The sequence below is a fragment of the Anas platyrhynchos genome, chromosome 6 (assembly GCF_047663525.1).
Source record: "Anas platyrhynchos isolate ZD024472 breed Pekin duck chromosome 6, IASCAAS_PekinDuck_T2T, whole genome shotgun sequence".
In the NCBI taxonomy this organism is placed as follows: Eukaryota; Metazoa; Chordata; class Aves; order Anseriformes; family Anatidae; genus Anas; species Anas platyrhynchos.
The window spans coordinates 8,198,865-8,215,040 of record NC_092592.1 but is presented as its reverse complement, the minus strand read 5'-3'; the positions used below and the strand labels follow the sequence as shown (position 1 = coordinate 8,215,040).

The window sequence follows — 16,176 nt, the reverse complement described above, 5'->3', positions numbered from 1 at the left end:
AATCAGTTTACATCTGTTTAGTAGCAAATATACTTCTGCAATCTGGATAAAATAATCTGTTTCCTGCAGACCTTCATAATTGCTAGAGAGAAGCAGGAACCAAATTGTGAAAAAAAAAAAAGGAAAAAAAAAAAAAAAACACAACTCCCACACAGCACCTTCCTTTTTAATCTGTGGTCTCTTTTCCTTTCAAGTTCCAGCGAGGATCAAAACACAAATGTGAAATCATCAACATCCCAAACACGGGATTAAATTCTTGTCAGGACTAACTATAATGATTTTTTATTTATTTATTTATTTAAATCTGTTTTTCTACACAGCTTTGAAACTGTAACCTTTTAGCTGTATTTTCTATGTAAAACAAGTCTAAAGTTTTAGACTTCCTTACCAGATAAGATATAAGGTTTGGAACTCTTTTTCCCCATCACTGTACAGAAATTTAATACCATGCAATGAAATTCAGCTTGCAGAACAGATGCTCCCCTGAATAGTAATTGCAATTTTAAAGCTTCTGAATTGTAAATCTGAGATAAGCCTAGGTTTTTTGGATGCTCACCTAATCTAAACCTGAACTCCAAACAACCTGAAGTTCACACACCGCTAGTAATGAAACAATGCAGAGTTTTTTACTCTACAACTGCTGTCAAAGAGATGAGACCTAACATCACAAATGCTATGGTCTTACTGATTTACATTATTTGAAATAACAACTCTAAGGAAGATGAGGTTTATAGAGAAAGAACTTTTCCCAAGACATTTACGACTATCAGAACGGGAATAGAGAAATGCACAGGAAATATAGACAGGGATGTTCCTTGTCTAATTACCATGCCACGAGGGTTGACATCTCTGTTCCAGAGCTATGACCAGGGAGACCTAAAGTGATCCAGTGCAGCCAGACAACAGTAAAGCAGCAGCTGGTAGCAGCCTCTCGTGATGTTTACAAATGAGCTGTGGTATGAACTGGAGCATCCAAGAAGTTTTCTTCCACAAATACTTACACTGAACAAAACACTACAGATGGTCAGATCCTGACCTGCCCAGGAAAAAGACAGAAGGGGGTGGGGTGGGGAATACACTGCTACACTGTTAAGGATGGAAAAAAGATGCAACAAGAGAGGAGGAGTAGGTAAGAAGAAAGAGTATGGAAAAATTTATAACAGACCTGAATATCAAAAATTACCTACAGGAGAGGATTTTGCATTCTACTCAAGTACTTTTTTCACCGTTTGATTCTCTTTATATATATAAGAATACATCTAAACGTAGAAATACATATAATTCAAAGTCTGAATTTGTTTCATGTATGATTCAAAAGCATATTGTAGATAATTCTATGCTGAAATGTGCTCAAAACCCAAAGAAAACAGTCAAAAATAATTTAGCAACTTTTCAGCCTAAAGCATTTGAACTAAACCTACAATAGAAAAGCTTCCAGCTATCACTGCCTAATGGTGGATGAAGCTATCACCCACCACGGTGCTTCTTTTACCACAGGCTGCTAGATTCCATGTTTATGCTACAATAGGAAATGTGCTGATCTGTGGGTATTTCCCAGGAGACCAAAGATATTGCACACACTGATACATTCAAGCAAGATACACATTTAAACTTCAAAATCCATTTAAATTTCATTTGAAATATTGCATTTAACCCCAACTGAGTCACTCTTTCTCCTCCCTGATAGACTGATTTTATCAGAGGCTAATTATATTCTAAAGATGGTGTTCAATCGCATCTTAATACAAACCTGACTCCTTTACAGCACTCGCACACACTAGCACATTTGTAGTCCTATGCCACAAGATCAAAGGTGGTAGTTGTTGGACTTAGAACAATTTAGGAAAGACCAGGGTTTGGGTGGGGTGGAGGGATTAGAGTGAGCGGTATAAGGAAATGATTTTTTTACATGCAGCACTGTATGTGGTTTTAGCCAGTGTTTTTAGATAGCTCATTTCCTTAACATCAAATTCTTGCAAGAAGGTTTGGATTATGCCTTGGCAACTGGCTCGTTTTCATTTTTCTTTTTCCCCCAGATTCCGCTGGCTATGAACGTGTCAACATTTCTTGCCTATGATCAGCCCACGATAAGTTACTGTGGAGTACATCATGAACTGCTTGCTCACAAGGCTTACGACTCAAATGCCCGGGAAGAAACAGTGGAAACACACCTAGAAACTGATCTGGATCTGAGCACAATAACAACAGCAGCACGAATCAAGGAACACAGTCAGCAGCTGGCTTAACTGATGTTTGTTTTTTTTTTTTTTGTGGTAGTGGTGATTTATTTTTTTTTCCTGTAGCAGAGGCTGCAACCAAATTCTATGTAACATTACTGACAGAAATGAGAAGACATAATAATATGGATTCTAGGATCCCTGTTCAATTTAAAAAAGAACCACAACGATTAATTGTTTCAAGTCTACAATTTGTAATTAGTTAAGTTGTGCAGTATTTTTTGACTTCAGAGTATGACCCTTGAAGTGAATCTTTTTTCAAACCTCATCCTACCTACCTGTATAAACTGTACAGATGTAATGTATTTTTCATATTGTAAAGTTTCAATTACCAAGAACAGCTGGTATGTACAGTACCATAATTTAATTACATCTTACAAGTTTCAGTTTCTAAAGTTTTAAATTAACAAAAGTTATTTCTTGTGTTATTCAGTTACTCTGTTTTGTAGGGATCATTTTGTTACTGCTTTTGTGCCCAGAAAACTTTAATCTAAAATTCTGTCCTTTGCAGAATATGCACCATTTTTACCATGTTTAAAGTGTAGAATTTTATCTACTTGTTCCAGAAGTAATATATTAACCAAAAGGAGGGTTTAACTACTCAGACTTCTAAGAAATTCTTGAAATACATAGCCAAGTTTTCTTATAAATGAAAATCAAAAAAAAAAAAATTATATTCACAGTTTTCCTCAGACTTGCCTGTTGCCTTGAAAAACAGCCTGATTTTAAATCAGAAAAATGTAATGATGAACAGATGTATTTTAACAACAAAGTTTATGTATGCAACTGTTAACCAACACTGATGAAGTTTTGTAAAGCCCCGCTGTTCTGCAAGACAACATGAACAGGAGGCTTCAATAGGCAGCTGTCTTCACAAAATCTGCTCTGAAAGCATAGCCTGCCAAACCAGGCATTTGTATTTCATTTTAAAGATAAAAGGGCCAAAACCCACTTCTGTCAAAGACAGTTGCTGACAGATGTGGCAACAGAAATAAGCCCTCAAAGTTATATTAGTGCTAGAATGTAAAATGTTACTCAAAAGCAAGAAACTTCTACCTTGCTGGAAATTATAGCTATTTGGACCAAATGGTAAAGGTTAATAGTCCTTTAACGTGTTGCATCTAGCTAAGAAAAAAAATCTTCAGCCACAAATGTAGTATGAAGTCTTTAACAATTACTACATTGCTTATTTGTCTACCATTTAGTATTGAAGCATTCTTATATCCCATTCATCGGTTTTAAATCTTCAAGACTTCTCAATACTGTATGAGAATTACTTTTATAACACTACCCTCAATTTGTAATCATAAAAGATTACAGAAATTAGAAACATAGTATACCATACTGACTGGGTGAAATATCAAAGGGAACAGAAGCCTTCCAAAATACAGGAGAAAAGTTTCATATGGTGAAGCAACTTTTTTATAATAAAGAGAAATTATATAACCACAGTCTATTTTTCTGAATGTTTATCCCACCGTATTTTCATGTAGCTTCAAAGCAGAAGACTGAAATTTAAAAATACAATTCAACTGTTTGTACAAAATATAAAGCAACTATAATGAAGGATAACTTCAAAATACTGTTAACAAATTAATCTACATTCACTATCTTTTAAGTGGAAACAGTGTCAAAACAGAATACATTGTACTGTTTATTTATTTAGCATCTTAGATTTTGTAACATATTTTGCATAAATTATTTGTTATTCAAAACATTACTCGTCTTTTTAAGACTCATCTTAAGCCTCCACATTTCAGTTTCTTATATCTTTACTATGTGGGTTCTTGAATTTCTGGTCATCTTCTACAGCTCTGGAATTTTACTATGCACAGTTTGAAAATACATTTTGCTAACTATAAAATGAAAGCAAAAATGCAGCCATCATTCTGGAGTCGAGTGACATTTGTACTGCAGGAAAAAGTTAACTGCTTCCTTTCAAAGCTATTTTAAGGTTCAATGTTTAGCCATTCTAGTCATGATCGAAGGCTGAAGTTCTTAGACTCAAATGCCATCCTTTCAAGAGATTATTTCAGTTACTCTTACTCTGCCCTTCCTTATTTTCACTTTGACCGACTGCCCTCTAATATTTACGGTGTGTGAATGGGGTTCTGCCATTGATGTAATTACTCAAAACACACTGGTGCTCAAAGGCTCCAAGTACTTCCAGTTTATGGAGAACTATATGATAGGAATATTTTCCATATTAGACACTCCAATCAACTTAGAGCTATCAATTTTCTTGATAAAAGCATGAAAAATATTTTCTTATGCCAAGACAGAATCTTTTTGATAAAACTGGGTAAAGAAGCACAACTAGGTACACACATTCACGTAACACAAATGTTTCTCTTTTTGTTACTTTCCCTCAACAACGAAGCATTCATTAATGACTGTGGTTTGTCTTGGACCTCTCCTGAAACACTTGTTGTTTTAGACCAGTATATCAATAAGAGGCTGGTAGAAAACAGGGTGACAGAAGTAGGAGCAATTTTGCACCCCACAGCTCTGCTGTATTAGCACTATCAATTTCAGGCTCTCTAACCCAGCTGGGCCACTCTTTGACCTCAACTATTTCTCTCCAGTGCTCTGACAGACAGACACAGCATCCCTGGGCTTAAATCACAGAATATCGAGTCAAAAGGGACACACAAGGATCACTGAGTCCAACTCCTGGCTCTGCACAGGACCACTTAAAACTCAGACCATGTGTCTGAGAGCATTGCCCAAATCCTTCTTGAACTTGGACAGGCTCGGTGCCATGACCACTGCCCTGAGGAGCCTGTCCCAGTGCCCGACCACCCTCTGGGTGCAGAACCTTCCCCTAATCCCCAGCCTGACCCTCCACTGTCCCAGCTCCACACCGTTCCCTTGGGTCCTGTTGCTGTCCCCAGAGAGCAGAGCTCAGCACCTACCCCTCCGCTCCCCTTGCGAGGCAGCTGCAGGCCGCCATGAGGCCTCCCCTCATCTCCTCTTCTCAAAGCTGAACGAACTAAGTGAAAGACGGAGAATATCCACCCCAACATGGAGAGTTAAAACATGCATTTCTGTAAGCATCACTGGATACCATTTTTTTCATGGACAGCATCAATTTGAAACTTGCTATTCTCAGCAAGACGTATGTCTACAAGGACATTAGATGACAGGTAGGTACCTTCCCTAAATTCTATTAAAGAAAAACAATCTGCATAAAGCTAACCCAGATAAGCACTTACTCTTTAGGTCCTACTTTAGGTGTATGCACGTTGGCTTTCCAAGAGATTATTGCCAGCTATATGCTGACTCAAAGCACACAGAAATACTAAATCCTTCAGTTACGCAGTCTACACAAAGACCCATCATATGTAGAAAAAAAGAACAGTGCTATAAGCTATAAATTTGCAAGAAGAATGCAGGCTGAACCTGTAGGTGTAGGGTCAAATATTTATTTACAGAAGGCCGCTTTCATGTAGTATTTCCCTTTGAAATAAGATGCATAAAACAGAAATAGAGGTAGCTAACAGTATCAATCTCAGTCAAGTGATACCACCAGACCTTGGTAAAGCATTTTATCAAGAGAACTAGGCAAACTTATTATGCTTGAAAAATACAAACTGATGAATAGTGTAACCTCTATCAATCAATAAATAATAATAGTAAAAAAAAATAAAAAAAAAAAAAAACAAAAAAAAACAACAGCCAATTTTCAACATAAATCAACAAGCAACAACTTACACCATCCATCAGCGGACTGTGGTTGTGAAGCAGTTTACCAGGCTGAAACACCTACTAGGAAGTTGAGTGCAAGTATCTGAAATTTGGTCCTACCTGAGGAATAAGGTATAGATGAAGATTTATGATTAATCTGACAGATTATCACATCTTGAGACCTAAATACATGTTAAGTACATGTTAAGTATATTAAAAAATATATAAACCAAAGTAACATCAACACAAAAAAAGCAAATGGCCATTTCAATTAAAAAGTGATCAAAATGTGCAGTATAAGTCTTTGTACACATTATGCAAGGGACCAGGGGGCTACCATAAACAAATAATAGTAATAATAATATATATATACACAGTTTATAGTGATACAAGTATACATATAGATATAGTGTATGTACATATATATATACACACACATATATATATATATATATTTGACAGCATACAACAATCTCTTTACACTTTATCTATTACTGTTATTTCCAATCCTCAGACTGGACAAGAGAACAGAAATTATGCAAAAACTGAAACACGAATGGAAAAAGAAGTCTACAAGTGCACCACCACGGACAAGAAAAATAAAGCCAGGATTCCAGTACCAAAGGAATTTGCTTTATTAGTAATGTAGCTACTCAAATATTGTTAATGTAAACAAATGACACAATCACATATAGTGTCAAATACAAACTGCTCTACTTACCTCCCAACTGGTCTAGCAGAAATACCTTTACTGAAAAGGTAAACTTTGAAACATTGAAGAGTAGCCCTGGTTTCCAGAAGTTTTGATAACTTAAACATCCTTGACAACTGCTGAGATATGAATCAAGTTGGTTCTCTCCAAAAGGCTAGCAACCACTCAGTAGTTTACTGGTTATCAGCTGAATATAAATTGAAACCAGTAACATGATTTAAGAGGTTATTTTCAATATATCATTGTAACTTCTTGGAAGACTGTTTTTTTCTCTTTGTAACACAGCACCTAATGAAAAATTTTAGTCTGATCTTTAAACATAATGACAAAATAAATCCAGCACATCTCTCCCTATTTTCAGGAGCAAAGCATAAATATCTGCAAAAGAACATAATAATGGTTCTACACAGTCACATCAAAGGTACCTCAAGGCCTGATAAGCTGTCTTCAACAGCAGCTAGAAGATGAAGTCCAAGGAAGAACTAAAGAATTATGCAAGCACACTGCAGTGTTTCCCCAGAATGCCCTCCTCAGACACTAACAATTTGTAGGCCAGGGTCACGTAGGGCTAAAGGTAGCGTGTTAGTAAGTCCTTCGGTGAGTCTTTTGAGTCCCCTTGAAGCCACGTGCATAAGTCCTACAGAAAGTAAATTTACTTTGACAAGAAAAAAGTCACCTCTTTTCTTTGTTCTAGCAATGAATGATAGAGTAGCATAATAAAAATATTTTTCACTTCCATTTCTGACCAAGAAATATGATTGTCATGTAATTAGTAATGACAAACTGAGACTTCCAGGTAGTTTGAATAACATCCATCCGGCCATCTAAAGCATAGATGTTATCTGATACCCTATAGATTTAATTACAGATTTCCTGCTGGGAGTTAGTTAAAACTGAGATTCAGCTCACCAGAAAGCAGAATAATTTTTCAGCTTTCTCAAGTCCGTCAAAATAGTAAATGAACAAACTAAAAAACTTTCTCACAAAGTACTGCAGAACAATTTTCAACACAGAAATACATACGTGAACCTCTCATTCTATATGGGTTTGACTGTACGATCCGTACGTAAAGCAGATGCTCACTAAACATCTAAGAAAATCTTGAACATTTAAGTGAATTAATAGTACTATCCTAACATAACAAGGCCAAATTCCATTCTCCTGCTCTAATTACAGAACCTGATTAATTTTAATTATAAAGTTTCAGAATAAATCAACTTGAACATCATCAGAGTTCATGATTAATGTAATTTTAATGAACACCTAAGGAATTAACATTTTGCCACTGGAACCTTGCTAAGAATTTTTATGTGGAGCTGAAGTGCAACATGTACAACTGTGAAAATCCCACATGGCACAGAGCTTTGAATCTACTTTATCAACATCAATTTTGTATGTAAATAAATCATTCTTAAAACTGTCTCTTTAGATGGCTAGCTACAACGGAGCACCTTCTGTGTAACAGGAAATGGCTCTGCAACATGGAACTCATTATGCCCAGTCCTGTCCCATTAAAGACCTAATACACTCGTAATCATGGACACTTCAAAGTATCACCCCCACCTACAGCCACGATGCATGTAATGGTGGTAATTTACAAGTGAGTGTTAATTAATGTTTCATTAATATAGAATTTCTTGGGATCAACATCACAGCCTTATTAATGTCAAATGACCTAAACAGAATGAATGTTATTGTAAGGAACACCGAAGGAAATGAAAATGTTCAGTTACATAAGAACAGTTTTTCCAGCTTTCAGAGGGTACTTTTCACTTTGTATTTTTTAAGAAACAGACTTTATGGTGGATGCAATTCAGCAATAGCTCTATCTACAATCTAATCCCAAAGTAATTGCACCAATGAAATACATTTCCAAGTCAAATAATTCAGGCTTTCTATATACTAATTCTGTGCTTCTTAGAGAACAAAAACTCACCAGCTAGGGATGAGAACATTCATAAATAACAAATGATGCGTCCCTCCAGCACTATGTACTTCCATAATTTCAGTAGTTTTATAAAAAGTGTGTTATAAATGAGGCAGGAAAAGACACTAACTGAACCATTAGTATTGGACACATTTTGTTTTCATTTGTCCATTCAAATGAAATATTAAAACTGATTTATTTTTCTAGTAATGAGGATGCACTTGTCTTCTACCTTTTGCTGTTGCTAACTTTATCTTTACATGTAAAGAACCTATAACTCACATGATAAGTCTAGACTTCAATAGAAGAAGAGGCCTTATTTTAATTTTCAGGAAGGGAAAAATACACTTATCAATGGTATAATTAAATAAATAATTAAGATTCAGGAATTGGATTTTTTTTTTCCTTATCTAATGCTGAAGCATTATTTAGACACTTTTTTTTTTTCCTTACTCTTCTGTATTTTGCCTCTTTCTCCAAGTTCTTACTGTCACAACTGAGAATGCAATAAATAAAAAACTATTTGGGCTGAGGCACTGGAGTTAAAACGAAGTGTTAAATACCTTTCCGGTATCAACTTCCAGAACTGAAGAGGTTTGCTGCCTACTGAGCACACACTACAGCTTGTCTGACTCGAGTGCCTTTTACTTCACTACTAGATCCTGCAAATATAAACTGAAATATGCTAACGTTGTCACATGCAAACAAAAATCAAGTTTTTCTTTCTACCACAACACAAGTCGGGAGGGTTTTTTATATGTATTTACACACTAAAACCTTAAATACATATGAATAACAGATCTCAGCAGAAAGTGTTCTAACTCCACTTTCATCGAGACAAAAAGAATGTTTTAAAAGGAACTGAAAGCGGTGAAGATGATGTCTGCCCTATCTAAAAGTAAAATCAACTTTACTGTGATAGATGCTTCTGTAATTTCTTTTGAAATCTCCAGTATCTTGAGTTTGGAACATGGAATCTCCATCCATCTATGTTCACACTTAACTGCTCTTCTGCTTAAGATATTTTTCCTTATGCCTAACCTGAATCTTCCTGACTTCAATGTAAGCTTTATTGGTTCTCACATCCACACTGACAAGAGAAAACAAATTAATCCTTTTCTCTTCACAAGCAGCTTTTCAGTATTGGCTTACTCTTTTCCCTTAATTTGTTTTCCAAACAACTGTAATTGCTACTTGCACACTTTGTAGGTTTACACCCAGATGTCCCAACTATATCAATAAAGACTGTACAGGTTATACGACTGACTGAAAGTCTCACAATGATCTAACGAAAGAAAGCAGGATATTTTCCCAAATTTCAAGCTTTCAAAAAGACAGATACAGTGCATGTGAAATGACCAACACAATTTTTAGAACTTTTTTTTAATGATAAATAGGAATGGAGTTAGTGAAGCTAAGCATTGTTGATTTAATTTTTATTTCCATTTTTAATAAGTTATAATTCCTAAGAATTATGCAATAGTCTTATCTATTCTCTAGCTTAAATGCTGCAATTTCTAAGCTACTCTCTCCCTGAAGCTTTCTGCGATATTTCTGTAGAAGACCCTTTGAACCTGCAAGGAATTGTGCTGAAGGTAACTGGTCCCAAACAAGCATAAGATCTGCTTCTGTTCTGCACTGCAGGATCAATCTCATCATTTGAATTTCAAGTGACAAGTGTAATGTAAATTGCTGCCTGACTCCTTGGCACTTGTTCTTTCTTTTATTCTCTACCTGTGTGCATTTTGGCTCAGGATTTTTGAACTTCCACCTCTTCTTTAGCAAAAGAAACACAGGATTACAAAGTTATTTCAGATGATTTACACTAACTTACATTCTAAGATTGCTTCGTGTAATATGCAAAAATCTTATTAAAAATCAAACCATTTTTACAGAAAGAACAAATTAATTTCTGCTTTCAGAAGTAAGCATTAATGGCCTATTGAAAGATTTCGTGGTTTAGATTTTCTTTTACAAAATTTCAGGTGAGGCAGTTGTGAAGAGACAATCCTCATACCACAAAAATCCAAGAGTTACTGGAATAAGACACTCATATTGATAGCTAAAACTTGAAATGCAGATTTAAATGCAGAAATAATTGCATGTCACTTCTGAGAAGAGATGTAAAGAAAGTGGATATAAGCATTTTGGATGCAACTAAATTATGTTGCAGGAACAAAATACTTGTTCTAAAAAAATGATATGGAGCTAACACAGAAGGTATTTAAGGGTGGGTTTTAAAAGGAGGTACAGGCTGATAAAGTGCTACATAAGAAAGAAATGGGAAGGATTAAATTTAAGTTTAGACTGAAGACACAGAAGTAATCAACCTGATCATGAAACAGACTTCTGCTTTCCTTGCAAATGAAAAACATTTTATTTCCAGTTTTTGTAGTATTAACTAACTTTTGTGTATCTGAGTAATCAGAAGGACAGCATCCAAATGTAAATCATTCAGAGTGGTAAAGCTAGCCTTATAGACGTGAACTGGGAGGAGTGACTGAACACAGGGAAAAAGCAGACATTGCCACCATACACAAACATGTACATCTCAATTTTCTAACTGATTCGGAAGAGAAATAAACATATCAAAGTTTCTTTGTTAAAAATCAGTTGTTATTTCTATTGACCTGTTTCATCTAAAAGTTTAGGGAAACACAGAGAAATGAAAAATAACTGCAAGACAGAATTACTAAAAAAAGGTTTTGAAAATGTAAGTTCACAGAAGTATCGCTCATATGAAAATTAATCCAAATACAAGGGACAGTGAGCATATATAATGCTGCCTATCAAAAGCAATCAGAGGGCTGCTATGCTTTAACAGCATACATGTGTTCTCCCATTAGCCACACAGTTTTCAAGACTAAGTGATAAAGGTAACCTTGGAAAATAATTAAAAAATTAAGCAAACATTATAAAAGGTAAACCTTTGACTTGCAGCATCAACTAGACAACTAAGCTGAAATCCTGCGAGTTGCTCCTTTCCTAAGTGTAATGTGTGACAGACAGAGCTGAAGAGATAAATAAGGAAACCAGCAATTAAGAATGAGAATGAACAGTGCTAACTACCAATAACAACTCTTGAGATCCACACAGCTATTACTCAGGCAGAAAAGCAATAATCTCCTTTAAAGCTGTCCAAAAATGAATCAGCATTTCACTGAAAAACATATCCGTCTATGCCAAGAACTTTAGGAAATACATCCAACTAGGTAAAAAAAAAAAAATCATTCTATCTAAAGAGAAGGGGTGGAACAATATCCAAAAATGAGGAAAGATAGGAGAGAAAACAGTAAGAGAAGCATACAAAAAAGTTGAACAAAAAGATCCAGCCATGAATAACTATAAAGAACCTGACAACACTACATTATCTGGCCAGTATGGTAACAGATTAATATGAACAAATAAGCAGGAAAAGTGACAATGGGAAGGCCCAGATTAAACTGCTCATTTACAATGATCAGATGTCTTCCCCCTCTGGGGGAAGAGTACTGAACACGGTGACATCTAGATTCAACACATTTTTACTGCCATGGCAGATGAGGTAGACAAGTTGAGTACGATGCTACGTTACATCAGAAGGATAGGACAGTAGCACCTTGAAGACACTACTATGGGAACTGATGGTATCTTTTCAGCTTGAATACTTCATTCTGTTTGGACACCTTGAAGTACATACATCTGTTTTCTTCCAAAAAAAATAAAAAAATAAAAATCTTTTACCTTTAGTCAAAGCACACAGGAAAAGGTAAAATACTCTGCTCCCAAAATTCATATAAAAATAATAGCTTTGCAGTCAGATATACTTTATTTAAGGATGATGAAGCAGACTTCGTGGGTTGCAGAACCTTATAAATCTTTTCTGATTTCTTTTGGGGTAGAGGGAAAAGGGGAACCATTCAAGGAAAAGATGATAGATTACATTTGCCTGTGAGTAATAAGGCTTCTTACAAGGACAAACAGCATAGACTCTGAGTGGTTACACACAGTTTGAGGCCAAAAGAGACATACAGTCTCATTATGGTTAGAAATTTCATCAGCAACAAAACGTTGATAAAAAATGAATGAGGAAAACAGGATGAATTCACAACATTTTATGCAACTTTTCTCTTTTACTAGTTTGCTTAGCTTAAACGCTGGGTCAAGCCTAAATTTCTTCTATACTGTGCAGAAGTAATGCAATTCCTTCAGCTTCAGCAGGAATTCTTCTGTCTTGCAGCATGAATATCAGCAGAAAAAGAAAATAGAAAAATGGCATAGAGGAAATGTGAAAACATCAAAGAGAGCACTATTCATATAAACAAGGGACAGTAACAAGACTTTTTTAAAAATAATAGGAAGTATATTTTTTGAAGAAAGTATAAGACATCGCAATAAACATGGGTGTCTTTCAATGTAGGCAACAATAAAATGCATGATTTTCAGCACAAACCACACTCTTGAAAAAGCAGAAAAGACTCCTTAAAGAAAATTACACAGAACTGAGCTTAAGTACTTGAAACAAGATGACTGTCTGTCTCCACTAATGTTAGTCAAAGTTCCACCATTGGCTTCAGCAGATTGGACCTTTAAAAGTAATGGGATTTTGGCCCTTTTACGGTTGAGTTTAAGCAGAAGAGATAAGAATGAGTGTTTTATGTTTGAAATAGTTTGAGACAGGCAATGGCCTGTCTCACATGGACCAAGCACACTATGAGGTACTTGTCTGCGAACACCTGAGATTTTTCCTATACTTTGAAAGCATATCTGATGAGAGGAAACTCATTCCTTTTCATACTGAAAGAACCAATTCATCAAGACAGATATTTAAAAACTTTTAATTAATGAGTCACTGAGAAGATGCTATTAGGAGCCGCAGGAGACTGGTCCCCTCTTGGCCAGAACTGAAATGGAGCCTTCTCTACGTCCTCCTTATGGGAAACAAAAAGGCTTTAACTCACTAAAGCTATGCTTTATCACAACACAATACCAAAAGAGTGAAAACTCTGTCCTGCTGGATAAAAGATACAAAGAGTCGAAGTGTCAGTTAGCCAATCCTATACCCTGCTCATCATGTACCCTTTCCTTTAAGCTGGTGATCAAGCTAAGTATTCTCATTGATTTTTTTTTTTATTTTTTTTTTTTGAGATGCAAAAAGTGTACGTAAACCCCACCAGATCCTGAGAAAACAGTATCTTCTTTCTCTGAAGTCTCCTCCAAGAGATCCTCAGTTCCCAGCTCAGGAAACTCCTGACCTTTATCTCAGCTGAGCATGCTCAACCATGCTCAAAGGAAGTGTATTCCTCATTCCTTCAGGAAAGCTTCACCTGAACAAGAGATTACAGAGGCCAAAAAAGGAAAGTAAGCAACCTTTCCCCCTGCCTTGAGTCAAAATATAACATACAGTAACAGTCAGTAAATAGTAAACAATCAAACAGCAAAAATGATACCATCAATCACATCATCCCAGAACAACAGGAGTCACAGCTTATATAATAGTCCATAGATCAAAAGTGTCAGAATAAGTTAATTTTTCTTTTTTGTACTTTTAGGAACTTGAGGCTATTTTTGCAGTTGCTTTATGTATTACATCAGCACAAGCCAACAAGATATTGAATGAGAATTCATTAGCAGCTGGTCAACTGTAAACAGTCCATCAATCATTTTATTTCCTTACTGTCGGCAATTTTAATTTCAACTCTGAAAAAAAACTTGTGCTTTAAACTGTGAAATATATCACATAAAATAGTGACATTTGATAGTATATTTTCAGATTCTCAGACCAATTGGGAAAAAGCCATTTCAATACATAATGAAGCTATTCTTCCTTTATAGCCAAAACTCATGTAAAATTAAAAAAAAAAAAAAGCTTCTTCAAGTTGAGCAGATGAATGAACTACAGTCTATTCCAGAATAAACCCATCAGTTTGTGCCTAAAGCTCCAGTAAAAATTCTGAAAGAATTGCAAAGCTCCCTTATGTCTTAAAATTACATGATATCTGCCCAAAAAGAAGCAAATACAAAGTTGTCTTACATTCCAGTCTGTCAAACATCAACCATTAACTATATAGGTACCTTTCATCTGAAACCCAGAATAGGTAGGTCCATAAGTGCCTTGTTACCCCATTTTTTAAAATAGCATAATACCAAGTGCATACAGAATACACTGAGAGCATAAACATTTAACAGCACGCCCACCCATCACAAGGTCTGTCAAGCTGGCTGCTTCTCTGCTGAAGCTGTTAGCAAAGTTTCATCTGCCTGGCAAAACACTAGGTAAATCAGTCCTCCCAGAGACAAAAGAAAGCCAAGCAGTGTTATCACCTCTGGCATAAAAACAGTAAGAACAGGGATTCTGACATTTCTTAAAATATATTAATATTAAACATAACATTAAGTACTAACAGCAATGTTAAATATTAAATACTACTATTTATTGCATTTTACACTAACACTGGTAAATTATTGTAAATTTCTGCCATAGAACCAAATACAAGCAATATTTTCTTTATCGCTGAGTTGTTGTTTTTACAGTGCATAGCAGCTTTCTTCAGAAAAAAAGATAATATGAAAGAATAGCTCAGTTATTACACAAATGTAATATTTCATTTTAATCTTGTACAGCAAAATTCCAATCTTTTCTTTCTTGTATTTAAGTTTCAGCTCATGAACAGATCATAGGATATAAAATTGTTAAGTAGATTCTAAAGTACTAAATTTAGATAAATCTTTCTAAGGTAGTTATAAATTTGATAGGGTAAAAATTTACTGCTACTATGATCAGCTGAATCACTGTTAAATGTACTACTTGCATGCCAAGAGCTCGCAAGGAAACAAAATCAGTATATACACAAATACTACTAGTAGGTTCTTTCATATTCCAACCCTTTCCCCAATACTGAATGAAATTGAACAGGCAAAATCACGCCCAAGGGAATGTCATCTGCCACCTTCTAACCTCATCCTTTCCTTCATCATTTGGTGTGTCTCACTCCTCCATGACCACAAAGATGCCTTACCAGAGTCAGTCATTCCATGCTGGTGACATTCAAGCTGTGTCCCAGGGCAGGTGTCTTCAAATGCTTCCATAAAGACCCTACAGCCTCCCTCAGACTAAAAGCTAAGTTAACTGCTAATGTCACCAGAAGACAGTTGCTGGCCCACTATGGGAGGAATGGACAAGCTGGACGAGAAGCACAGAAGTTAATGCTATGAAAAACACTTTCCAGCTCTTTCATGAGCCCTGCCTGGCATTCTTGTGTCACATGCAACACACAGACTCACGCAGAGCTGCCCTCCATCATGAAAGGGACAGTCTCAGGTCCTGCAAGGTGACAGAGATGAGACTTCTTTGCCAAGATAAACTTTTTGTTGCTGTGTGACAATGTACTGCTCAGCAAAGCAGTACTAATTTAAAGAGCAGTTGCTTATTTTCTTATTTTCTTCTATTACATTGCATTCAAACTCATTACTAGTCTTTGCTTCTCCAGGAAAGAGCTGAATATATTCTGTAAGGAAGGAGCAGGAGGAATTCCTTCAACAGTTACCTCCTTTTATAGACTGGTAATTCTTTCTACACCATATTAAGGTTTAAAAAAAAAAAAATAGAAACATTGCTATCAAATAGAAAAGAC

The 16,176-nt window shown here is 35.7% G+C and overlaps 2 protein-coding genes across 20 annotated transcripts in view; one reads left to right on the top strand and one right to left on the bottom strand.

Annotated features, from left to right (window-relative positions):
* LRRTM3 (leucine rich repeat transmembrane neuronal 3) overlaps positions 1 to 3,952 on the top strand; it is an 85,384-nt gene extending 81,432 nt beyond the window's left edge. For 2 of the 3 annotated variants that reach the window (XM_013092300.5, XM_013092297.5), the window contains one exon: positions 2,037 to 3,952. In XM_013092300.5, coding sequence (XP_012947754.1) covers positions 2,037 to 2,246 — 210 coding nt within the window. In that variant the 3' untranslated portion in view covers positions 2,247 to 3,952. The remainder of the gene's footprint in view (positions 1 to 2,036) is intronic. The other variant, XM_021267048.4, reaches the window with a different exon arrangement.
* Positions 1 to 16,176, bottom strand: part of CTNNA3 (catenin alpha 3) — a 482,801-nt gene that overhangs the window by 351,787 nt on the left and 114,838 nt on the right. The window contains exon 1 of one of the 17 annotated variants that reach the window (XM_038181125.2): positions 5,952 to 5,975. The exons of the other annotated variants lie outside the window; for them this stretch is intronic. Within the exon in view, the coding sequence (XP_038037053.1) occupies positions 5,952 to 5,960 (9 nt within the window). The 5' untranslated portion in view covers positions 5,961 to 5,975. Of the gene's footprint in view, positions 1 to 5,951; positions 5,976 to 16,176 lie in introns of those variants that run through there. 17 annotated transcript variants of the gene reach the window in all.